Raw genomic sequence first — 25,025 nt, 5'->3', positions numbered from 1 at the left:
GCTGTTATTACACTGGCGATGACGTCGACACTGCCAGTAATTCAGATGACTTCCAGCCTGGCTGTTCTGTCAGTGCGCGCACCCTCCCTCTGAAACACGCTCACACTCACACACTCTAGCGGGGAGAGTGCAATCCGGGGAACGGCTCTGTTGCGACAGCAATAAACACTCCACTCTCAACCACCCTCGATGAAAAGTCCCGCCTCTTCTTTGCAAATACGTATTTTGATTGGCTCATCCGAGGCAGCCAATTTCCCATTGGTGGTTGGAAGCGTCAGGAAGGGGGTCGATGGCGTTTGTGTGGCTGGAAAGACTGCAATGTAGGGGACGGGTCGAGTCTGCCGGAGTCTGAAAAGTGTCTGAAAGAGTAATAGTGGTTTTCCAAAGTCATATTTTATTTTCTGGGAGGAAATTATAGAGAAATTTTTACTGACTGACCGTGTCAGTGTGGTTCCGTTTGAAAGGGTTGTTCATTTTTCTCAGGAGAAACTTTTCCGAAGAACTGGCATCGAGCTCGGTAAGCGAAAACGACTACCATACCGCTGCCTCTGTGTTTTACATTTACTTTTCTTTTCCATCTCCTTATTGCCATTATGTTGCAGTCAAGGACGCGAACGCGGTGCTAGCTTTCCTGATCCTGTGTTACCACTACTAAGTTATTCATGTGGGAGAAACACCATGTTCCCACTGTGTTATATAAGTCATTAAACCTCCATTACGAATTGTAGTTTCTCAGCTCCCTAAAAAGCTGATGATAACCTGGGTTGTAACCGCTTCGCTCTTGTAGATGTATCTTCCTGTTATGGAATGATGATCTTGCGTCTGGGATCCCTTTCAATATGCACCTTAAGCCTATTTAGATGTAGTGAAATGTAAGTTATTATGTGTTGACCTTAGCTGTCACGCCCATCTCCATCCCACTTGCATCCCCTCTGCAGCCTATAATGTTCCTCACATAAACACCTTAAATTGATATAATAATGCTGAATCACAAACACAACGGCGGTTTTGTTGTCACCTGTGGAATTAACATCTCAAGTAAGCCTGTTCTTTTCCCTTTGTTTGTTAAAGGAAGTGCTTACTTGCTGGAATTTTTCTAAAACAATCACATTGTCTTGAAAGGTAACCAATCATCAGAAAGCAGACAGACACACCTGGGTGTTGGAGCTGTTTTCAGTTTGCTCGTTGATCATCAGTTTAAAGGTTTAAAGACAAAAGATGTGATGGATGTGTTGCTCAGGCAGAGTCATCCTCAGGTTTCTGGATCAATATTTGTGAAATGTGAGCATTGTCCAGAAGGTCACCATCATCTATCATTTAAGATGTGTGAGTAAATGATCAAGCTAGATTTTAGGAACCCATTCATTTTCACCATTATCTAACAACCAACTCTTAAAACAGCGTTGTGCTGTCTTCTGAGACTACATATTGAATTATTGATATTACTGCAGATCTCTTGGAGTGTACGCAGTGTGTGCTACTGTTGTCCAGCTGCTCAGTTTAGGGGATGAGTTGCACAGACCCAGCAGAAGATAGAAGGATGAAGTTCCATGATTGGATTTATGTTATGTAGATTGTAGAGACTGGACACTACTACTGTCTCATCTCCATGAAAGGACTTCAACATTGTGTATACACTACCAGTATGAGATGCTTTGAAATGTCAGTGTTTTCATTATTCCATAGAAATCTCTTTGTGTTGAAATTAACTCAGTGGAACTCTGTGTGATCCCCCAACAGGAGCTACACATGCCCAGAAAATCACACCATGCATACCCATCTTTTTCATGAATATATAAGTAAATCAGTACAAATCTTCACCTCAGTGATGGTAGCAACAGTCATGGTCTCAACACAAGGTGTGTGACTTTTTCTGGGACACTGAAATTGTCAAAAATGAAACTGAAATGAGTCTCCAGTCTAATAAATTGGTCCACACAGTCCACTGTGAAACACAGATGCGCGATACTTTATTGGTTTACACATAAGTAAAGGCTGAGTTGCACACATGTTCCGCATTTCTGAACATCTGCTGAGGTTATAAATTATGCCAACGTGACAGACTGCAGAATGGAATTTTTCATGACATGGTCCAGTTTTGTGTTGAGCTGTCTGGATAATACTCAGTTCCCTATATAGGACCGGAGTTGAGGCAGTACAGATGTTTCTATTCTTTTTCTACGGTCTGAACAAATCAGTTTATTGGAGTCTTTTCTTTCCTGGTTATTGTCAGTGGAGCATTTACATCTCTGCAGGGAGGACACTGAGCCAAGCCTGTCCTGTTTATCACATTCATGCCAGGAGTCTCTGCCAGCAGGTGGTTTACAATTGAACTGAAATGGCTTGAGTTGTTTCATCCTTGACGGAAACTCACCACTGAGGAAATCAGAAGTTTTGTGCTGTGTCAAAAAAAAAGTTTCCTGGTTTCAACCGGAACTTTCTTTCTCATAAACGGAAGTTTGGATGGTTTCTAACAAATTCAGTTCGGGGCCAAGGATCAAAAGCTCTTATCTGCTTCAAGACTTGACAGCTGCTCATGTTGGCTTATTTTTCTTGGTGGAGGCGTTGTGTTTCACTGAACAGGAAGTGACTGAGCCTCACAGGAGGCCTCCCATGGGCTTGTCTTCCTTTCTGTCAAAGATTAAGCTATTTCTCTGATCGTAAGATTTGGGTTACATTTTTTTAAGAAACAGAACAAAAAATCTTGTTGCCCTCAAATTCTTTCCGCGTCAACTAAGTTCTGATTTCACCTTTTGTGCGAAGGTTTGAGGCAGCGCTTGTCAGGATGGCCCAGTGGAACCAGTTACAGCAGCTGGAAACCAGGTATCTGGAGCAGCTGTACCACCTGTACAGTGACAGCTTCCCCATGGAGCTGCGGCAGTTCCTCGCCCCGTGGATTGAGAGCCAGGACTGGTGAGGAACTATTGATTTCCTTAGCTCTCTAATAAAGGATCAATGTATGTGCAATTCACTGTATATTTTTCATTTCGTCACGTACTCATAGTTCCTGTTGATGTTGTTGATAAGCCTGCATGAACCTCTTTTACGACGCCTCAGTGGAAATCATTGAAACACTCATGACCTAAAATCACCCGCAGACAACCCTGACCTAAATTCGACAGGAAGTCTGCAATCTGGCTTTCAAAATAAGATTTTCACTCAAAATTCGGTCCTCATGAAAGAATTGTCTCCTCCAAAGGCATTTGTCTTAGAAACCTGAAAACGCAACTAAATGACAGCGAAGAACCTGCTGAGCAAAAATATAGAACAACTTTTTAATAAGTCACATGCTGTGGATTTTATTAGCCGTAAAAGTTCGAGTTCCAAAATCCCGCAGTGCTCCTGCCCTCCTCCACGCGCTGGAAAAAACAAAGATGAGGAGTCAAGGTGTTGACGCTGCACAAGGAGGATTTATTTTAGGATTGTAAGGCTTACAGGCAGGTCAGCTGACTGAGAGTAAGGCTAACGCTCACACAGAACCCCAACCTTCTCTACGAAGGCTTCAGTCAGCCCAGTTTATTTGGGCGATAGCCATCAGAATAACATCCTTTTGTGACTCCTGTCAACTCCAGCGTGTCCTTCACCCAGTGTCCCAGGGAACTTCAAGTCAAAATATTGCGATAAATAAATGAATAGGGGCAGTTTTTTCTGTTGACTCATGCTCAAAGGTCATGCGATTCTTATTTCCTTATATAGAAGCAGACTGCTGTCATTCAGCTGAGAGAAGCTGTCAGTCAAACTTTGTCAAACATCCAAAATATAATTTTAGCAGCTAGCAAGCATTAACCAGCATCCAGCTCCGAAATTTTGAACTTTCATCCAGTTGTTGATTTTTGCCTCTTAATGGGAGACGTTGATTAAAGGTGCAGAATTATTCTATAAAATGTGAGAAAATGCCCTTACAAGCATCTTATCGATGGTTTCTCCTTGTCTTTCAAAAGGGCTTTCGCAGCCAACAAGGAATCACACGCCACTCTGGTGTTTCACAACCTGCTGGGCGAAATCGACCAGCAGTACAGCCGGTTCCTGCAGGAGAACAACGTCCTCTACCAGCATAACCTGCGCAGGATCAAGCAGCACCTCCAGAGCAAGTACCTGGAGAAACCGATGGACATCGCTCGCATCGTCGCCCGCTGTTTGTGGGAAGAGCAGAGGCTGCTGCAGACCGCCACCTCCGCTGCACAGGTAAGAGGCCGCAGCAGCCCAGCTGTGAGTTTAGCGGCGTCGGCAGCGATGGGCTGACCGTGTTTGTTGTCGTTGAGCAGGATGGCCAGGCGGCACATCCGACTGGAACAGTGGTGACAGAGAAGCAGCAAATCCTGGAGCACAACCTGCAAGACATCAGGAAGCGGGTGCAGGTCAGTTTCATTCACATTCAAATCTTTCTTTCCATCACACAACGGTTGAATTCAGAGGATTTTGTAATTACACATCATGTGTTTCGTATTCCCACAGGACATGGAACAGAAGATGAAAATGCTGGAAAACTTGCAGGATGATTTTGACTTCAATTATAAAACCCTGAAAAGCCAAGGAGGTATTTTTTTTCTAGCTTTTATTGACAATATTTAATGTAGATGCACATAACTTGTTCGCTAAACTGTTCTGAATGTGATTCTCTCCATCAGAGTTGTCTCAGGACCTGAATGGAAACAGCCAGGCAGCTGCAACCAGACAGAAGATGGCTCAGCTGGAGCAGATGCTGAGCGCCCTGGACCAGCTCCGGAGGGTCAGTCTTCATCTTTGACCTTATTTACACGGATATTTGTTTAGTTCTTCCGTATTTTTCTTATTTAACGAGTGTTTTAATGTCCTCCTTTAGCAAATCGTGACGGAGATGGGAGGCTTGCTGACCGCCATGGATTACGTCCAGAAGAACCTGACGGATGAAGAGCTGGCAGACTGGAAGAGGAGGCAGCAGATCGCCTGTATTGGAGGTCCACCCAACATCTGCCTCGATCGCCTGGAAACATGGTAAACCCCCCCCCCCTTTTTTTTTTTCTTCAAACTGCAGTAATTGCTGCTGTATTGATAACGCATCAATCTTCCATGTCAGCCTTGAACTGTATATAATACCCGGCCCGCGATTACACCCTTGGCCGAGTATTGATTTCATATCGGTCACCCATGTCGGCCTTCAACTGCCCGTCATCTCCCGCTCAGGATTACATCGCTGGCCGAGTCGCAGCTCCAGATTCGTCAACAGATCAAGAAGCTGGAGGAGCTTCAGCAGAAGGTGTCCTACAAGGGCGACCCCATCATCCAGCACAGGCCCGCCCTGGAGGAGAAGATTGTGGATCTGTTCAGGAACCTCATGAAGAGGTATGAAGAGATGAACTTTTCAGCATATGGCAAACAATAAAGCGACTTCAACTGATTCACTGTGTATCGCAGCGCCTTCGTGGTGGAGAGACAGCCCTGCATGCCCATGCATCCAGACCGACCCCTGGTCATCAAAACCGGAGTGCAGTTCACTAATAAAGTCCGGTAAGACTCAGGCTCGTGAAGCAACACACAGAAAACCTGTTTTCCCAGCTTCATTTACGGTATTGTCCTTTTAGATTTTGAGCCCTGTGATATATATTTGTTCTCCTTTTTCAAGGTTACTGGTAAAGTTTCCTGAACTGAATTACCAGCTGAAAATTAAAGTTTGTATTGACAAGTGAGTGCTCTCCATCAAATCATCATGATTTTAAGAAGCTTCTTTCCAGATACGACCCCTTCACTGATTTCTGCTCCTCATGTTTCAGGGAATCTGGGGATGTGGCTGCAATTCGAGGGTGAGCACTAACCGAGTGAACTTTAATGTCTGACATTTTGATCCAAGCTGTTTTAGAGGGAAGCCTCACTCCTGCTGTATTTTTTTCAGATCACGAAAGTTCAACATCCTTGGAACCAACACGAAAGTGATGAACATGGAGGAATCCAACAACGGCAGCCTGTCGGCAGAGTTTAAACACTTGGTGAGTGACGGAGCGGAACTGAAAACGGAGCGATGGAGTTTCCTGATAAAAGCGAAACTAACCTCCTGTTGTGTTGCAGACCCTGCGAGAGCAGAGGTGTGGTAACGGGGGTCGGACCAACAGTGACGTGAGTGCTTCTGGTGACGTTTACTGTGAAACCGTCAGCATGATGGTGTTTCTGTTTTCAGATGAACGGTTTTGGTCGTGGGAGAAACTTTTCGCAGTTTCACAGGAAATCGTGTCTTTTTGCAGGCGTCTCTGATTGTCACGGAGGAACTCCATCTCATCACTTTTGAGACTGAGGTTTATCATCAAGGCCTGAAGATCGATCTGGAGGTCAGTGCCGCTGCTCCAAGTCTTTATCTGGGGCTTTCTGAGTCAAAACGCTCCCAAAGCGCTCGCTGTTTCTTTTCGGGCTCCCCCCTCTGTCCTGTTCCGCTGAACTGACCAGACAGATCACTCATTCATAAAGTCTCCCTCCTCCACACACTCTTTAATTTCCAGCCTCTGAATGTGCCTCTGTTTCAAGATAAATCCCTCTTAACTTACCTCAGTGTGTGGAGTCGGGTCTTTCTCATAAACAGTGAGCGCACTCACACACACACTCTCACACACAATGAGTCACAAATTTGCTGCTGAGAGTGGCTTTAGGACAGGATTAAGTCAGAAAAAGAGAATAGAATCAATAAAGATAGCTTCAAAAACAGGAAACGAGTGAACAGTTGTGTTGTTGCTTCTGTTTGCTATTTAAAAATGAAAAAAGAAGTAAAGCTTCGGTCCTCAGCACATCTTTGAAGAACGATCATGAAAAAGAGTGTCAGAAATACCTTGTGACTGTTACTGAAGACAGTTTTACCAAGAAATGGGGAAAAGTTCTTCAGGAAAACACAGAGGTGGACAGTCATGGATTTTTTTTCCTTCTCTGCAGACTCATTCTTTGCCTGTGGTCGTGATTTCCAACATCTGCCAGATGCCCAACGCCTGGGCCTCCATACTGTGGTACAACATGCTCACCAACCATCCAAAGGTGAGACAGCACCCTCTGGTGGACAGAGACTGCAGGAAACTAGAGTCACCGTGAGAAAAATGTGACTCCAGAAAATGTGTTCTTTCCTTTTTTAAACCCGTATTTTCATTCCGCTTTTGCTATTTTTGTTGTTTTTCCTCCGCAGAACGTGAACTTCTTCACCAAACCTCCAGTGGGAACCTGGGACCAGGTGGCTGAGGTGCTGAGCTGGCAGTTCTCCTCCACCACCAAGAGAGGCCTGACCATCGAGCAGCTCACCACACTGGCGGAGAAGTTACTCGGTGCGATGACGAGCTGGAACACCCACTGAATCATACGGTTTTTCTCGTATCAGTATGCTCACCTTATATATGGTTTAACCGTGCAGGACCTTGTGTGAACTACTCTGGATGTCAGATCACCTGGGCCAAGTTTTGTAAGGTACTTTTCACAGCTTTAAATAGTCCAGTCTGGGCTCCTGAGGTTATTTTCTTTGTGTGAGTTATTTTTACCTGTATTTACGCAGGAAAACATGGCCGGCAAGGGCTTCTCCTTCTGGGTGTGGCTGGACAACATCATCGACCTGGTGAAGAAGTACATCCTCGCTCTGTGGAATGAAGGGTGAGGGGTCAGCCTTTGTTTACGGTCAAGAGAGCGGTCGGTGGAATTGCCGCTCGGCTTCCTTTCATTTTGCTCCGAGTGCTTTCACACGCCGCGGACGGGAGTCTCTAAATAGCCGGACTGTTTCAAAGTGGAGCTGCTGTCGCCCGCCTGCAGGTACATCATGGGTTTCATCAGCAAGGAGAGGGAGAGAGCCATCCTGAGCCCCAAACCGCCCGGAACTTTCCTGCTGCGCTTCAGCGAGAGCAGCAAGGAGGGCGGCATCACCTTCACATGGGTAGAGAAAGACATCAGCGGTAAGGGCTTCTTGTCTTCCAGCGTTCTGACGGTGGAATATCTGTGTCCGGGCGCTCATCTCTCACCCGCCTCCACAGGGAAGACCCAGATCCAGTCCGTGGAGCCGTACACCAAGCAGCAGCTCAACAGCATGTCCTTCGCCGACATCATCATGGGATACAAAATCATGGACGCCACCAACATCCTGGTGTCCCCTCTTGTTTACCTCTATCCTGAAATTCCAAAAGAGGAAGCCTTCGGGAAGTACTGCAGGCCAGAAGCCGCTCCGGAGCCTGACCCCAGCGACCCCTCAAACTGTGAGTCACCGACTTTTTGCTTATGGATTCAGTTTCATGCTGCGTGTGATTAATGTGTGGACTCTTCCTATCTCTCCGTCTCCCTTCCAGTTATCCAGCCATACCTGAAGACGAAATTCATCTGCGTGACTCCGTAAGTACCTTCACCTTGCAGTACACACACAGGAATGCCGTATCGCCCTGTCACCTTTGACCTCTCTGCTGCTGGTGTCTCCCATTGTGGGGAAAACAAAATGTCCTGCTCCAGAGCTTTAGACGTTTCTTTACGTTTGAACTGAGAGTTCAAAGAAAAGAGAACAGACTTGTTTTCGCTCTCGCTGTGAGTCGACGTGCGCAGGAGGAAGCCGTGGTGTGAACCCGGAGAGGGGCAGAGACAGACAGGCCGCTGTCCACACGCTCACGTCCACACCCAGGGCCAAATAAGTTTCACTGATTATCTCACATCCGTGTTTTTGGACTGTGGGAGGAAAGCGGAGTACCCGGAGGAAACCTTCGTTCAAGCTGAGCGGCTTATTGAATATATTCAACGTATCCCGGCTGGTTCTCTGTAAGATGTATGAAAGGACTCTGCTGATTGTTGGAGTGTAGATTGTCACAAAGCTGTTTTTCCGCTTCTCTCGCTCTTTCTCTGCTGTCCCTTTGAGACAAAACAAGCACTCGTGCTGTGCGACCCCAGAGCTGTGTCACACAGAGTGCTGGCAGCCTGCGCGAACCAGAGAGAAAGAGCTCAGGGTCCATGAAGTGCTTCCTGTCGGCTGTAGCCACGGCAACGCAATAGCAACAGGCATCGATCAACACGTCCAGACACACAAACACACCGACAGCTTCCCCGCCTTCTCACCTACGTCCCGCCCCCTTCTCCACCCTCAGCCCCTCACTCCTACTCACTCTAATGGTGCGTTCAGGTACCAGGAAAGAGTAGGAACCCGCAGAACATCCAGCCTTCAGGCCACAGCATTAACACAGCGGAGAAACTACAGCACTTTCAGTGTTAAATTAGCAGTTTTATGAACTGTGACATCTGAGATCTGACCGCGAGAGAGTTGGGTGTAGCGACCCCTGGGGGAGGGGGTTGCCCGGGTTCATTGTAACCGGCGGTGTGTGTGTGTGATCGCGGTGTGTGTGACGGCGTGCGCTCCTGGGTTGTGAGGTTTGCTCAGCCAGATCCTGACCTGTCTCCGTAGGTGTCCCTCCGTGTTCATGGACTTGCCGGACAGTGATCTGCTTGCGAACGGCTTCCCAGGGTAGGCTGCCCGGGGGGAGGCGGTAGCATGTAGGGCTGTGTGTGTGTGTGTGTGTGCATCCTGTCACTTTGCCCATGTGGTTGATTGGTGGGTTTCTGGTGTTTTAACCCCATCTCCATTATTCCTGTTGGATGTCACGCTGCGCCATGAGCACCTCCCTAAACACTCTTGTAGTCTCCATCATCCTCTTCTTCTTTTTTTTTTTTTTTTTTCCATGCAGTAAATTTCAGACAAGAATCAAATCGGTTTGAATTTTATGAGGGTAAAAAAAAACAAAATGTTCTCAGTTGAGTTGGAGAAAAAGACTGACCCATTTAATCCACTGTGTGAGCCGAGTGCTGTGAACACCTGTCATTAACATCCATTCATCCATTAACATCCTGGTTTTTTTTACTTGCACTGCTTTAAATGAGAGGATGGAACAATAGATAACATTTCAGGCGTTTGCTCGGCCTGAGTTGTCTGTCAGTGGATGTATGGAGTGAACGATCCTCACACTAACCACCAGTATGTCACGCTGAGATTAAGACCAAACGACGGCAGGAAAGTGTCTTACCAACAAAATGATGTGCAAAATTTTACACTGGGAAGGGAGGGATTCGTTTTCACTTCCTGTTTCCTGATTGTAGGAGAAACGTCATCAATATTTAGTAATATTGTTCAATACTATCAGATCCAGTAGCATGTATTACTGCTGATACACAGCCTGCCGATATTGATCATCGATATTAAATGACACAGCTGATATTAGAAGTGTCAGTATTTTGTAATCGATAAACGCGTTACTGGTATTTAGTGTGACTTTAAAGCGTTATTGGAGAACCGAGCGTGTTTCATTACACCAGCCTGAAGCTTTTGCACCACGCTGCGTATAAGTGGCAGTACACAAAATTTCTTCTCAAAGTCTTCTCTTTTTATTTCCCCTGCAGTACAAACTCTGGAAACACCAGTGACTTGTTCCCGATGTCTCCCCGGACCCTCGACTCCCTGATGCACAACGAGGCTGAAGCTAACCAGGGACATTTGGGTGAGTCTGGAATACAGTAGCCTTCATTAAACCTGGTTTAAAAATGCAGGATAGTTTTGACTTTCATCTGTGTAAATGACACGTCTCCTCTGAATCGGTCTTCAAAATGTGTTCTTCCGTCCACAGATTCCCTCACTCTGGACATGGATGTGACGTCTCCTAACTGAAAAACCTTGGTGGAGTTTGTGTAGCTCTTTGTTGAAATGTAATTTTTGTGTTGTGATGGAGAAAAGTCGGTTATTTGTTGTTGTTTTTTTTTTTTTTTTGCCGTCTGTGCGCTCAGTCCGACTGTACAGCTGGTTCACATTCACCAAACCGGTAAGAACGAGAGTTTAGAAACAATGTTTCTCTGAAAAGAAAAGAAAAGAAAAGAAAACGGATGAGTCACTTCTTTAGGTTTCGTCTGTGACACACAGCTGACTTACACTGACCTGTTGTATTTTTAGCAACATCACACTTCCCCTTTTTCTTCACCTGAAAAATACTTCAACACACGGACGCGTATTATATTTTTGTGTTATCGCCGTTTTAAGTGTTTATTAATTGACATATTCTATGAAGAAGAAGAAGATGTAATGAGTTACTTGTTGTATAAGCTACCCTGCTTCCAGGCTGTCCCGGTTTTCATGCACTTGAACAGTATTTGTCGGCTTGTTCCTGCCAAACGTCACGCCTTCTTTCCCGTCACGGTTTCCACACACGGCTGAACATTTCATGGACTCCTCAGAGCTGATCGAAGTGTCACCATATCCAAAAAAAAAAAAAAAAAGAAGACGTGATTTCTGTAAACTCGCTGGTTTTTCTCCAAGCTTTTTATTCCACTCCCACTTCTGTTCTGTAATATGCTCTTGTGAATTAGACTTGCTTTTAAGATTTGTACTTTTAGCGGTTATGTTGTGCCCCGTTCCTCCTGATATGATCAGATGTTTTAGTGTAAATCATGTAATGATTGATCGATACTTTGCAGAAGAACTTTCCTGCTGTCTATTGGTTGCAAGCCGTGTACCTCCGTCATGTTTTTGTCACCTCCTGTAACGTATAAAGTGCTCTAATAGTGCATTTCCAGATGTTTTAGAAGCCGTGTGGCAATTTGGAGTAACAGTGGAAGTCATTGATCTTTCTACCATCCAATGCGCCGGGGCTCGAAATGTAAATAAACATTTTAAGAAATCACTCCTGAGACTCGGCTGGATTCTGAATCGCTAGTTCTCCATCTGGTTGCACGTGAAGTAGAAATACACAAAAAACACACAGATGGCCCTTTAATGTTTTTTGGAGGGAATTTTTTTTTTGTTTATATCACACATAACAGATGAACACATCCCATATCTGTCAGTCTTGTCACATCCTCATCTTTTACCTTGACCCTTTGAACCATATAGATATGTATACAAGTATACATCAAAATTCTCACACCTACATATAAATAAGAATAATATGAATAACGGAGCGTTGTGTTAGGGGCTGTTCTAACTTCCCTTGCTATTTAAAGCGGGACTGTCATTCAGTATCTACAGTCATGACGAGAGCTTCAGGGAGTCGTGGTCCCCCCCCCCCCCCCCCCCCGCCAGCTCTGGATTAGTCAAGTAGCTGCAGACTTCACTGATAATCAGATAAATTAAATACGTGGAATTTTTCTCGACTTCACTTACGATAAATTCACTTCTGAATGTGAACTAAATTCAAGGAAGAGGTTGGCGCAACAACGCTTCCAAAAACCCGAGCGTGATCTCAGCCCGGTTTATTTTTGCCCTGACTTTTCTCACATGGTCGCAGGAGAACCGCCGCGCGCTGACGTAACACTCTGACAGTGGGGAAGTCTGAAAATGGTTAACTAGAGTGAGACTGACTCCTGTGAAACAAGAAGCAAAGACTTTCCAGTCACTGTGTGTGGGACGGAAAAGAGGAAGAGTCCCTGACAGGAAACGTGCCGATGAAGCACCTGTGGAGAAGGGAAGCAGCTCATAAATAAATGAGGAACTGTGAGGATTTACTGTATGTAAACAATGAAGACGTGTGTGACGTTTCCCCCAACGCGGGAAGCTGGCCTTTCATCCACAGGTCCAGGGCCTCGCCGTCTTGCTTTAGATCCACTCCTCAGGGACGTCTGTCAATCTAGATCCCAGTTTCATTTAGAGTGTGCTCAGTAAACTTCAATATGTGACCGTGAGTGTGTGTGTGTGAGAGAGAGAGATTATAACCTCAGCAGGGATCAGCTTCAACCCCCAATGGTGATTGTTACTATTGACCCTGAAATGGACAAAGCAGTAGAGATGATTCACGGACGGCAGGATGGATGGATGGTCTGAAACCTGCTGAGGAAAAGAAATAAAAACACAGAATCCATAAATCTGGTGCAAAGATGAAGAGAAATGTTATTTTTTTTTCCTTATTCTGTGTGAAAAATGAGCCTCTCTCTGCATTTGATGACTAAACTCTAACAATCATTGAGTGGAAACTCCACATTGTGTGTGTGTGTGTGTGTGTGTGTGTGTGTATCGATGTGATCGGCGGCCGTGTGGCTGGGATTCCCAGGGGTGTGGTTAAGAATACTTGAGCGTGGAGATAAAAGGCCTCAGCGAGAGGGAAGCAGGAAGGAGAGGGAGGCAGCTCGCGCCTCAGAGAGCCTCCGAGCCGAGCCCCATCTCTCGCTCTGCGCCTGCGAGGGAGGAAATGAAGACAGGAGGGGTGTGTGTGTGTGTGTGTGTGCGTGTGTGTGTGTGTGTGTGTGTGCGGCTATTACTGTCAGCAGCTGCTGACTCAGCTGTCTGAGCAGGCAACTGTCACCTTTCAGCTCCGGCCTGGCGCCAATCGATGTGCACAATCAATGAGTGTGTGTGTGTGTGTGTGAGAGAGAGAGAGAGAGAGAGAGAGAGAGACAGAGAGAGAGAGAGAGAGGCTATACTATAAAGATGACTGACACAAACGAGGAAATATGATTTTCTAACATTTCGCAACATGTAATGTGAACCAACAGAGTCAACTAAAATGAAACAAGTTGTAAAAACAATGAAACAGCAAAAACAAAGCAGCAACAGCAGTCAAACTGAGATCAAATAATGAAGCAACAGCAGTAAACACAGAGGTGTGTGTGTGTGTCTCTCTGCGGTGACCTGGTGACCTGTGCGGGCTGCTTCCTGCCTCTGGCCTCAGTTAGCAGCGATCGACCCCAGCCCGACCCCGAGGTCAATAAAGCGGAATAGAAGATGGATTTATGGATCCACAGTAACTTAGTTACTTGAGAATCTATAAAAGTGTGTTTTGATATAATAGCGGTCGTTTGTCTGAGAGCTGAAGGTTAGAATTCAGCACAACAACATTAGTATTTCTGCGCTAATGAGATATTCTTGATTAAATCGTACCTCTACTAAACCATTGTTGTTACAGTTTAAGTGAGATTTACTACCATCACCAGAAAATACAGACATTTTCTTTTCCACCTTCTGCTTTTCCTTCAGTTGTTTGTAGAAAACAAAGCAGTTCTCTGGGTTTCCCTGCTCCTGTGAGATGATGGAATCAATACAGTTGACCATAAAGCCGGTGGCCGTCCTCTGCTGAAAAGCCGGGCGCTCACCGGCGTCTCTTGGCCTTTTCAGCGTCTGGGCAGCATTGTGCAGCTCTCTTTAAAGCCACATGCGCCTCGGGCGCTCGCTGCGCCTTAATTCACTTTGGCAGGTTTATCTTTGGTGTCTGTCGCCTCGTGTCAGCCTCTGCCTCTCATCTCTCAGTCTGATCATGACAACAGAAAAGGCAGAAAAGGAGGAGATTTAACGTTTAGAAAATACATGTTTTACAAATCATTTACAATCAGGATGGACTTTAACATCATGTGATGTTAAAAATTGCCAACATTTTATTATACATAATGATTTTTTTGTTTTGATGACTGTAAATTCTGCTATAAAGATGATTTTTGGAGCATTGGATGATTCGTGCAGGATGTGACCAGCAGGGGGCGCTGCTCTCCAGCCTGAGGCCAGCAGATTAATGGAGGTGCATTAAGATGAATGACTTTACAGTAGATTACACCACATCTAACAGGCCGGGCTGCTCGTGGAGGGAATCCACTCTGATCACCGCTATCGCTTCTGCTTCACCGGCTCGTCTGCAGATCACAGTCTGGGACGATTCAGAAAAATAAACCAAACTAGATATTTTATATAAAACACCAGAAGTGATGTTATTATTTAATGTCTTTTCTCTTTTTCAGATGTCAGATGATACTTATTTCACAGGTTTCTGATAATTTGCCACCATTTTGTTTATTTTGTTTGATGAGTGACTTTCTTAGGGTTTTAAATTTTGGTTCCTAATATTTTTCACATTATACGATATCATTGTAATTATTAATTGAAATATATTTGGGGTCTTTACCATAGTCTTTACATTCTCCAGTGTTTTTCTTGAGCTCCTGATCCTTTGAGGCTTGTAGCGCCCCCTAGGGGATAAACCCTTTTTTTTATTGTTTTATTTTAAATTTAAGCCACGAACTGTGCATTTATTTATATTATAGTGATTTTGTAGCTTTAGTTGGAGACTCTGGCCACTCTGCAGATAAACAAACAAAAAAGAAAGGCAGAAAGAAAAGAAAAGATTTTGGCCTGAAATTTTTGGCTTTAAAACTATTTCAAACTGAAGCCAAACTATGTCAAAGTTACTAAACTCCATTATCTTCAATTTAATCTAAATGTTTTTTAAAACAAGTTAAAAGTTTCTCCTTCTTCTTATAATAATAATAATAATAATAATAATAATAATAATAATAATACCATTGCCACTACTACTATTACTATACAAGAATTTAGAGCTCCAAGAATTTATTAAAAAAATACATATAGATATATATTATTTAAAAAAACGCTGCACTTAATAGAACTGAATACGATTTTTTAAATTATTATTATTATTCTCAGAAAGAAATTATCTCCAGCGTTCCCACCTACATAGTAAAATTAAATATATGGAACAACAACCTAAAAATATTAAATAAGTTAAATAAATTAATATTAATATTCATAAGACATAACGGTGACTGACATGAAACCCCGCAATATCCAAACTGACAGAAACACTCAACAGACACTGACATGGAAGTTAATTTGCAGAATAATGAAATAATGTTTGTTTATGTGTCTATAGGGGATGAACTGAACCGGAAGTGGGCGGAGAGAGCGAGAGAGAGAGAGAGAGAGAGAGAGAGAGAGAGAGAGAGGTGAACTGAAGCGAACTGTCGCGGACTGACTGACTGTTGTTGAGGTTCCTGTTGGAGGTTTGCTGCTCGTTTTGCGGACTCTCTCTCTGTCGCGTTTTATGAGCAGACGGACGTCGCTGCGCTCCACAGAGGTGAGTCTCCGTGCCGGACGTGTGTTTTTTTTGCGCATTGTGCGTAATTTGGCGGTGACCGTCCTCTGACGGACTCTGACAGGCAGCGCTCTGTAAACAAACTGCGCTCCTCCACCCAGCGTGGACTCTGCAGATCGGACCTTTTTCTTTTTTTTCTGTTTTTTTTTTTCTTCTTCTTCTTCTTCCACCCCCCCTCCTCCCACCCTCTCTCTACTTGCTAATGCTGGAGCAACAGGCAGGTCGACGGATCCGTGATATTTCTGTCTCCACACTGCGTGCCTGCGCGCTGCGCTGCGCTCCGCTCACTTCTCCGCCACTTGTTGTGTTTGCGCGACGCGCCTGTGATCTTCCTCTTCAATTCACCCCTTTTACGCACGGCTTGTGTCGGTTTCTCCGGGAGTTCCTCTGCCTTCCCTTTCAGCCCCGCATAACTCCAGCTTTAGCCCTCCGCCAGAGCCATAAAGTGTCAGCCGGGGTGAAATAAGGCCATAAAGATAACCTGGGCGGCAACACGCACGGGCAGTTTTTACAACCTGGGAAGCCTGTAAAAGTCTTCACGGCTCCTCAGGAGTCGCTGCTCTGGTGGGCATCCTTCACAACTTGGGACACACGAGAGCCTGATCTGTCTGTTTTCCTTCATCCTGCTCGTGCAGGACCTGTGGAGCGCATATGCTGCTGCAAAATGCTTTTAGAAAAAATCCTCAATCAACATGAAATATGTGTACTCTGCACTTGTGCTATAGATTCTCTGAAGATAAAGACAGAACAAGTTCATTAAAGAGCTATTTGTGGTGTCAACCACAACAGCATGCATGATTACATCATTATTATTATTATTCTAAATTGACACCATATCATCGACTTGAATACTTCAATGACTTCCTAGAGAATATTTAATATCTAATAAATGTATTCATTTACTCCTTCATTTATGTGACTTTATAAAGTACTTTACTGTTTGCAAAATATGCAGTGGACATAGATAATTGTAACCAAAGAAGTGATATTACATCTGCTAATAATACTGTGAGTAGATTTTTTTTAGAATATTCATGAAAAATGTACATTTAAATTAACGAATGGCTCAATAATTTGTCAACTGAAATAAGCGCCTTACATTTCAGACCCATTTGCTTTCAGTGCTGGTGTACCAGCAGGTTAGATCTGCAGAGAGAAATTGCAAAAAAAAAATAAATAAAAAAATAAATAAAGATAAAATTAATGAAATGACTCAAACAGATCAAATTTGTGAAAAAAAAATTGCTTAATAATTGCAATTGCTAAAATGTAATGTAAAAAATTGTCTACCACTTTAAATACAGCTATCAAACTACAGTTTTAGTATATGTAGCAAGACTGCAACTTTTTAAGCCGTAATTCAAACTGGATGATACTGCGACTCACTACTGCCACCTAATGCCCAAAATCTCTTTATTTATATGCTGCATCTTCCAAAGCGTGAGACACTTGTCGAACTGAGCGTGCAGAGCCTCGTGTGTGTGTTTCATTGAAGCTTGTTCCTGTAAATCAGCACTAGCTTGTTGTGTCTTTTTATGTTTTCCTGATCTTATTCTGTGTAAAAAAAAAAAAAAGCCTGAAAAGAGACTGTAAAGGTCAAAATCGACACGACTGTCAGCGTCATATGAGACGCCTCAATCGAGACCCTGGTGTGTGTGTGTGTGTGTTTGCTTTCAAACAGAAATTAAATGTCACCAATGCTTTGATGTCCCTTTCATTTCTACAAATACGGCCGTCTGCATCTCTCTGTGTGTGTGTGTGTGTGTGTGAATAGCTGTCCTGATATCTTTTGCTCGTTGAATTGCTGTGATAAAGTTTTCCTTTGGACAGTCCTGTGGAGTTTCCTCTTGTTTGTACCTTTGCTCAGACTAGTTGTAAACGCTGTGAAAATGATTTCATCTGGCTGAGATAAAGTCGCCTCTTCAGGTTCAGGAGCTGCCTTGTGAGCTTTTTCAACTCAGCCAAACAGCGGCAGTCTGGAGTTTGTGACGTTGGGTTTTTATTGAGGAACATATAAGCATCAGAGGCTAATATACATGCTCGTGGTTAATGGACTAACAGCAGTATTCAAATGAGGCGTTTTAGTTTATGAGGTTATGTTTACTCCAGAACAGTGTGCTCAAAACTGTGAATGAGTGACTGAGATTCCGTATTGGAACGTGGAGCTTGGACTTTATGAACATGAACTCATCGTACAGCAGAGAGAGATGTGAGAACACGGTGCTGGATGTTCCCGCTGCTGGACAGCCTCCGTGCTTCTCTTTTATTTACTGCGCGTTCACTGTGTATGTGACAGAATCAGCTAGAAATCCGATTATCCTGTTTAAATGGCGATCACACTGGCACACATCTGATTTATCTCCACATATGAATGAAGCCTGTATCTGATCTCAGAGTGCATGCGTCTTCCTGTTCACACTGTCCAAAAGCAGATTGGATCTGTGCCTCATATAAGAGCGAAAAACTGGAATTGGGTCACGTTACATTCACAGTGTGAATACAGAAAAAAGGTTGTGTTTAAGTGGCTCTGATCACCGTTGTCATGGGAACGGACGCCCAAAACACTGCGAAACGTTAGCGATTTCGCTTGAAAACGTCACATGAATGGGACCTCAGAAGAGAAGATATCTCATCATAAAGTCTTCAAATGGAAATAGAAGCGGTGGCGAGCCTGCAGCAGGAATGCCTCTCTCCACCGGTTTAGACGCCAGTTCACTCCCCATCCTCGTCCTCCTCGACCCGAGTGTGACCTTTGACACCACTCGCTGGCATCGCTCACCACCCCCACCTCCAGTGGTTTCACTCTTAACCTCGCAGACTGTACTCAGTTCATCCAGATCAAGTCCTTCACATCCAGAACCACAGGTGTGCCTCAGGGCTCGGTCCTGGGGCCCCTCCTCTTCATTACCTAACCCCCCCGATTCAGCATCAAGCTGCAATGGATGCTACTCAGCTATATCTCTTTGTGAACCCCCCCCCCCCCCCCCCCCCCCCCCCCCCACACACACACACACACACACACACACACACACACTCTCACACACCTCCTGCCATTCTGAAATGAAGCCATGGTTTACCTCCAACTTTCTAAAATTAAACAGCAATAGAACTGAAGATCTTCTCGTTGGCACCAAATCCACCTTATCTAAAGTCGACAGTTTCTGTCTCTCCATCGACAGCTCCTGCCCCCCGACAGTTCACTTTCACTCCAGCCCCCCCATTAGTAATGCCACCCGGTCGGCTTCACCTTCACTCCATAACCCCCCCCCCCCTCCACCTTTACCTCCCACCTGGATCATTATGAGAGCAGAGCCTTGGGCCGCTCTGCAGCTCTCTTCCAGCTGACGTCTTGTAACTCAGCCCCTCTCCCCGTCTTCCAGTCCAGACTTATCTGTCCAGGCTCGCCTGCTCCTCTTAACTGCTGCTCTGTCCTCAACTCTTTTATTGTACGTTGTTTTTATCTTTTTTACCCTGCCTGTATTTTATCTGGCTGTTTTCTCGTGCAGCGACCTTGGGTGACCTGAAAGGCTCTTTTAAATGAGACGTATGATTGTTGTTATTTAGTTGAAGGCGTGACTTCAGTCTTGGGAAGCAGCTCTGATGGTGCAGCTCCTCAGCAACGTCTTCACGATCCTCGTGAGCTTGTTTGAATGCCGCATGCTTTCTCTTATTCCCAGTTGGTGCAAGTTCAGGGTTGCATCGAGACATTCAGTGGCGGCTGCCTCTTGAAGGGTTAAAGAACTGAATGAATGTGTCGCTCTGCTTTAAGCCCCGCGCTCATTGTTTTCTTGCCGTTTGGCCCCGTTGGCATGTGCCATGCTGCCATCCATGCTGTGCAGAGAGCACGGGAACTGTGGAGGGTTTTCCCAGGTTCCTCCGAGGGGGGCGGGGGTGTATTTTGGGTCGGTATGGGGACGCGACATGCCGGCCAGGCGTGGTTTGGCTGGCACACTGTGTCCCTGACGGGACGAGAAAAGGGGGGGGACCTGATGTTTTCTCCTCGCCGTGTCCGGAGGTTCTTCTCGCCGGGTCCGACGTGCGAGCGGTGAGAAATTTTGAGTACTTGTAAGCAGAGAAAGGCGAGGCTCGTTCTCAGCACGGCCTCGGCCAGTGACTGGAAGCGAGCGGATTTAGTGGCAGTTCAGATGGGAGAGTGAAATGAGTCAAAGGTGAGGAGTCGCCGGTGCTCTAATGACTGTGCTCAGAACGTCATCCTGCGCAGCAGGACGAGGATCTAAATCTCTCCTGCGTCTCCTCTTTAGTCTTTCACGCAAAAAACCATTAAATCCATGTGAGTAATGTGACGTGAAAAGCAGCAGATTCACAATGAATGGGAGAGAAGGGGGCGGGGGGGGGGACAATGAGAGGGAAATGATCAGGAAGCATGTGGCGGCAGCCTCCTCCCCCTGTCAGTTGGGCTAACTCTAATCCACGGGTCACGTGACGCCGAGCTTTTAGCTCGGTCTGGGCCAGGAGTGCTCGGATCCATCTGTCGAATGGGGCTGGCTGATTGTTGGCATCCGCGGAGTGTGCGTCTGTCCCGTGATCGCAGGCCCGCTCTCACACTCCTTCCTGCTCGTGCCGGCTTCCCTCTCGCTCCCCATTAACTCTCACATTTCTCTCTCTCCGCCTGACTCTGAGCGGTTTGTAAGCGGCGAGTGAGCGGGAGGAGGACGGCCGCCAGCTCTCCCAGACTCTGAAAAGCATGATAAGGCCTTGAGTTATTATCTCAGTGACACAACAAGAATAGCATTGAACACCGCGAGGCACGTTTGGAGGGAGCCACGCGAAGGCAGCGACAAATCAGGAACACAAAAAAACCAACAACAGCGACATATGTTTTAATTTAATGCAGTGTCACTGAGGGTGCTGCCCCCACCCCCCTTTTTTTTTTTATATTGTTGGAGGATTAAAGGAGATCGTGGAAAGAGGTCGGCAAAAAGTAGACTTAAAATGTAGGCATATGTGGTCTGGATTAGAGACTTTCAGTTTTTTTTTTTCTTTTAAATGTCAGGAGTCAAATTCATTTACCAATTTCTGCTGTAGCGTCCAGCCTGACCTGTAAGAGCTGCTTACGTGTAGATTAAAGTATCAGAGAGCAAACTTTCCTTTGACTTCAGACTGACACACACACACACACACACACACACACACACACACATAGAAAGAGGAAATTTATCCTTTTCATTGCATTTATTTTTTAATAAAGTTTTGGAACTCAGTGTTTCATTAAAAGTAATATAGATTGTAACACAACAGACAAAAGAAAGAGTACAACATGTACAAAACATACATTATTCAGTAGCATTAAAAGTCAGTACTTTACAATGTCAATAAGGAAAAGCAAGGCTCTAAAGAAAAAAGCATGATAGAATAGAATAGAATAGAATAGAATAGAATAAATAGAATAGAATATCTCTTAATAAAACATTTTCTATTGTATTGTATTCTTTTCCACTCTCATTTTTCAAATTGAAAAACCCTAAAAGAGCATAAAAGGCCAATAAAAACACACCGACACCATTTGAATCTTTGTAATGAGGGAAGCCCAGTGAGTGTGACGATTCTCGGCATTTGAAGCATCGTCATTTTTTCAGCTGTTTCGTTTTGGGATTGACAGGAATTATTGACTCATCTTCATTTGTTTTTAAAAGGTGAACGAGACACTCAGCGCTGAACCACCGCAGGCAGCTCAGTGTGAGAAAAGCTGGAGTTTACAGTGAAGAGTGTGAGACTTGAATCAGAAATGTGCACGGCCAGTAACTCCGACGCCGGTTCGGTGATATAAGTCGTATTAAGGCCACCGCCGATCAAAAACCTCCCGTAAAAAGCTGATTTTTGTAAATGAGATTGAAGCGTTTCGTGCTGCAAATCTTTAACCGTGTCGTGCTGATCCAGGTTGCTCAGTGGGGACAGAGTGTTGGGAGCCTGTTACTTAACAGCAGTTCATGAGTGACTGGCAAGCTGCCCTTTTTAAACTTCCTTCAACCATCTGGGGATCATGCAGAAGAAGAGTTGTAGTTTTCCTTCTTGTTTCTTGTTTCCTCGCTTCACAGCAGTGATTCAGAAATAAGGCTTAGCAGGAAACTATTGCACAGTGAATCCACAACCTTTTAAATCTGTGTTTATCGACACGGGAGAAGTTCTTTTGTGCAGTCTTTCACAAACGAATCCTCACAGAATCAGACCACCTAACAGCTTTTCTGTTCTGTCTGTTGATTAACACTGGTTAAAATCTAAGGTCCTGTTTACCTGATGTTTCAGGTGTAAACACTCATTTTTGCTTTTTCGTTCCAGAAAGGTTTTGTGTTTTCACAGTAACATTTTAAAATCGATGTTGAAAATGACCAAAACACTGAAAACACAGTCGTTTTTGTACTGGCCCATTAGTGGGGGCTGTTTTTACTCCTCTCATGGAACCATGCACGCGTGCACGCAGAGAACAGTCCCCTACAAACATTAACAGACATATACATTAACAAAATCGTTTCAGCTGAAGAAATTCCAAAGCTTAGGGACCGAGAAGCCGCTCTGTCTTGACCTTAAATACCCTCTGAACCAGAATGACCTCTTGAAATGGAATAAGACCTCGACGCTGTTTACTTGGCATTGCATTACTGTCAACAGTCTTATTAGGACTGTTTACAAAGCTCCTTGTGTGTGGATCATCATACGTGTCTGTGGTTCACGTCTAACGACCACTGTGGTCTTTTTAATGTGTCAGTCTTGTTCTGGCATTTTTCATCCTGTGATCTTTATAATCCGTAAATCAAAGCAGTTCTGCATGCAGGAGTCCCACCTCTCCTGCGGTTAAATATCTCCCCGACTGGTCGTATGTGGAAAGTTCACGTCATTCTCCGGCGTTCAGTTTGGCCTCAGGACAAATGCGGAGCCGCATCCCGCCTCCCTCCTCGTCCTCAGTCAGTTATTTCACACGCAGACATGCGGAGGGTCCGTCCCGACGCGCAGCCCGGGGCCGGCCGGCGGCTTTCGTCACCGCAGGAATGAGGCTCGACGCGCGGGCGGGGTGAGACACGTCTCCGGGTCAGCGCCGAGACCCCGAGGTGAGCGGCAGGCGGGCCAGTCAGGTCAGGTGAAACCGGCCCGGAGCAGACCGGAAAAACAGGTAGCTCGCCCCAGTCCGCTCTGGAAGATCGATGGCGCTCGGGGAGACGATATTGACGAAGACGAAGCTTTCATTGAGTGACGAGAATATAAAACATTACAGAAAAAGAGCGGTTTGATGTTTTCGTTCGTCTGTCCTTTATTTTTACACTCAGTGGTTACTCTATGGCGGGATGTGTATCGGTTCCTCTCTTCTGCGTGATTGTTTTCACCACAATCATGAAATAATGTATCCTTCCAGTGACTAGGACACAAAACACACCGAGTAAATGAATAGTAAAAGTTAAATAAAACTACTAACTCACAGTCCGGATGAAACACAGTTTGCTTCACAATTTTGGTGGAATCCAGATTCCTTTTTACATCCAAACTGAAAAATGTAACAGTCAAATGGCGGATCAACAGGTGACTTTTGTTTAGCTAGAGCGCCTGAAGTGAATGAATTATATGTGAAGTCTTACTGTAGGGCTGAAATGAAACTATGTTATTATTTGTCATCGTGATGCAGAAATAACAGTCTTGAACTCGCCACAGGTAAGCTGCGGTATTCCTTCCTTGAATCGTTGTTTTTGAGGAAAAGCTGTTGCGGCCTGCGCGGAGACGCTCCAGTTTCAATTGAGCAGAAGGGAAGGTGACGTCTTTCTGGAGCCAGTGGTTCAGCGTTCAAGCTTATTACAGGCTTACAGTAAATGAAGCGCGCTGGAAAAGCGATGGATCGCTCTCTGACAGCCGAGACGTGCGGGGGAGAAAAAAGAAGAGTTTGAGAAACGGCGAGGTTGAGATGTTTGAAGCTGTAAAAGGTTTCTAGAAGTGTTAGAGGGGCAGGATGTGGGAGCAGCTTGGGTCAGCTCGGTTATCTGTGCTGCATCATTTATGACCGGGGTGGTGAGAGCGGGGGGGGGGGGTTAGTGGGGCGGGTTGGCAGGGTGGGGGTTGTAAAAGTTAAGGTTAATCTGATAAAAGAGTAATAGAAGTGGATAGAGAGTGAAAACTGTATTTATTGTTTATAGGGGTGTCTCGATCCGATATTGATATCGGATATCGGTCCGATATCAGCCAAAAAACGAGTATCGGATTTTATCGGATTGCATCTAAAATCTCCAATATAAGCGTCCCGTTAAGCTATCCATTTTCCGCTCCAGCACTTCTATCAATAGGTGACTCTGGTTCACATTCTTAAAACAGTAGGTGGCAGTAATGCACCTTAATGTTGGTGCTGTCTGCCACAAATGCCAAAGAAGAAGAGCACCCTGATCCAGCCAATAGAAAGTCTCTGATCCAGCATGCAGAGCCCATACGCTCACAACAACACCACCACCTATGTGTGTGTGCTACTGTAGGAGCAGGATGTCGGCGTGTGGCAGTGTTTTACCGTAAAATCAAACAAAGACGCTGCAGCTGAGTGCAACACTTGTCATGCACAAGTTTCCCGTGGTGGCGGAGAACCCGGAAAGTTTAATACGACCAACCTCATCGCACGTTTGAAGCATGACTTTTTTTTTAAGTGAAAGAGTTGTCTCCTCGCCTTCAGTTGTTCCCACCATATACTGACAGTAAAAAATAACTGAAGTGGACTTGAATTATTTGCACTTTAAAAGTATAATTTGATTTTATTGGAGTTATTTTGGTTATTTTTCAGCATATTCTAATTTATTTATTTATTTTTTTCAACTGCAGAGCACTGCAGATATTATGTTGAAGGTTAAAATTTTTTGTAACCAATTGGTTAATAATAAATGGGTCAGTTTTTCCTCATACCTACTGTTGCTGACTATTGTTCTCTGTGTAACATCACTTGATCAAGCCTTTTCCAACATTCCACACAACAAAATAAGTAATGAAAGTATGTATGATCCGCGCTGATATCGTATCGGACAAATATCGGTATCGGCCAAAACTCAAGGTTGCAATATCGGTATCATATCGGAAGGGAAAAAGTTGTATCGGGACATCCCTAGTTGTTTATTTACTTGCTGGTTGCTCTCTTTGCTTTGTGGTTTTACAAGTTGATATGATTGGATTAAAAAAAAGAAACTCCAAAATACTGTATTACACTTAGTGTGAGTTCAGAGTATTAGCCCGTTT

The 25,025-nt window shown here is 44.8% G+C and overlaps 2 protein-coding genes across 5 annotated transcripts in view; both read left to right on the top strand.

Annotated features, from left to right (window-relative positions):
* The first annotated feature begins 309 nt into the window (after positions 1-309).
* stat3 (signal transducer and activator of transcription 3 (acute-phase response factor)) lies at positions 310-11,297 on the top strand. Of its 3 annotated transcripts, XM_030090650.1 has the most exons (24): positions 310-517; positions 2,764-2,913; positions 3,942-4,185; positions 4,266-4,358; positions 4,456-4,537; positions 4,629-4,729; positions 4,823-4,974; positions 5,164-5,322; positions 5,395-5,487; positions 5,603-5,662; positions 5,751-5,780; positions 5,870-5,963; positions 6,043-6,090; positions 6,216-6,299; positions 6,892-6,990; positions 7,136-7,271; positions 7,358-7,410; positions 7,496-7,590; positions 7,747-7,886; positions 7,965-8,183; positions 8,274-8,316; positions 9,368-9,427; positions 10,357-10,454; positions 10,581-11,297. In XM_030090650.1, exons 2-24 carry the CDS (start codon positions 2,786-2,788, stop codon positions 10,619-10,621), a joined length of 2,352 nt encoding a protein of 783 aa, XP_029946510.1. In that variant the 5' UTR covers positions 310-517; positions 2,764-2,785; the 3' UTR covers positions 10,622-11,297. The 3 variants fall into 3 exon arrangements, with proteins under 3 accessions (XP_029946510.1, XP_029946511.1, XP_029946512.1); XM_030090651.1 differs by lacking the exons at positions 310-517; positions 9,368-9,427 and having other exon boundaries at positions 2,786-2,913; XM_030090652.1 differs by lacking the exons at positions 310-517; positions 10,581-11,297 and having other exon boundaries at positions 2,786-2,913; positions 9,368-9,440; positions 10,357-10,436.
* Positions 11,298-15,657: 4,360 nt separating this feature from the next.
* Positions 15,658-25,025, top strand: part of stat5a (signal transducer and activator of transcription 5a) — a 48,417-nt gene continuing 39,049 nt past the window's right edge. For both annotated transcript variants that reach the window (XM_030090649.1, XM_030090648.1), the window contains exon 1: positions 15,658-15,797. The gene's annotated coding sequence lies outside the window, so the exon portion shown is untranslated. The remainder of the gene's footprint in view (positions 15,798-25,025) is intronic.

The sequence above is a fragment of the Salarias fasciatus genome, chromosome 4 (genome assembly GCF_902148845.1).
Source record: "Salarias fasciatus chromosome 4, fSalaFa1.1, whole genome shotgun sequence".
NCBI classification, from domain to species: Eukaryota; Metazoa; Chordata; class Actinopteri; order Blenniiformes; family Blenniidae; genus Salarias; species Salarias fasciatus.
The sequence above is the reverse complement of the archived record's forward strand: the minus strand, read 5'-3'. Positions and strand labels throughout refer to the sequence as shown.

Coding starts and splice junctions, on each gene's coding strand:
- stat3 (XM_030090650.1), top strand. CDS start 2,786: ATGGCCCAGTGGAACCAGTTACAGCAGCTGGAAACCAGGTATCTGGAG. Junction 2,914..3,941: donor TGGATTGAGAGCCAGGACTG/GTGAGGAACTAT, acceptor GTCTTTCAAAAG/GGCTTTCGCAGCCAACAAGG. Junction 4,975..5,163: donor CTCGATCGCCTGGAAACATG/GTAAACCCCCCC, acceptor TCTCCCGCTCAG/GATTACATCGCTGGCCGAGT.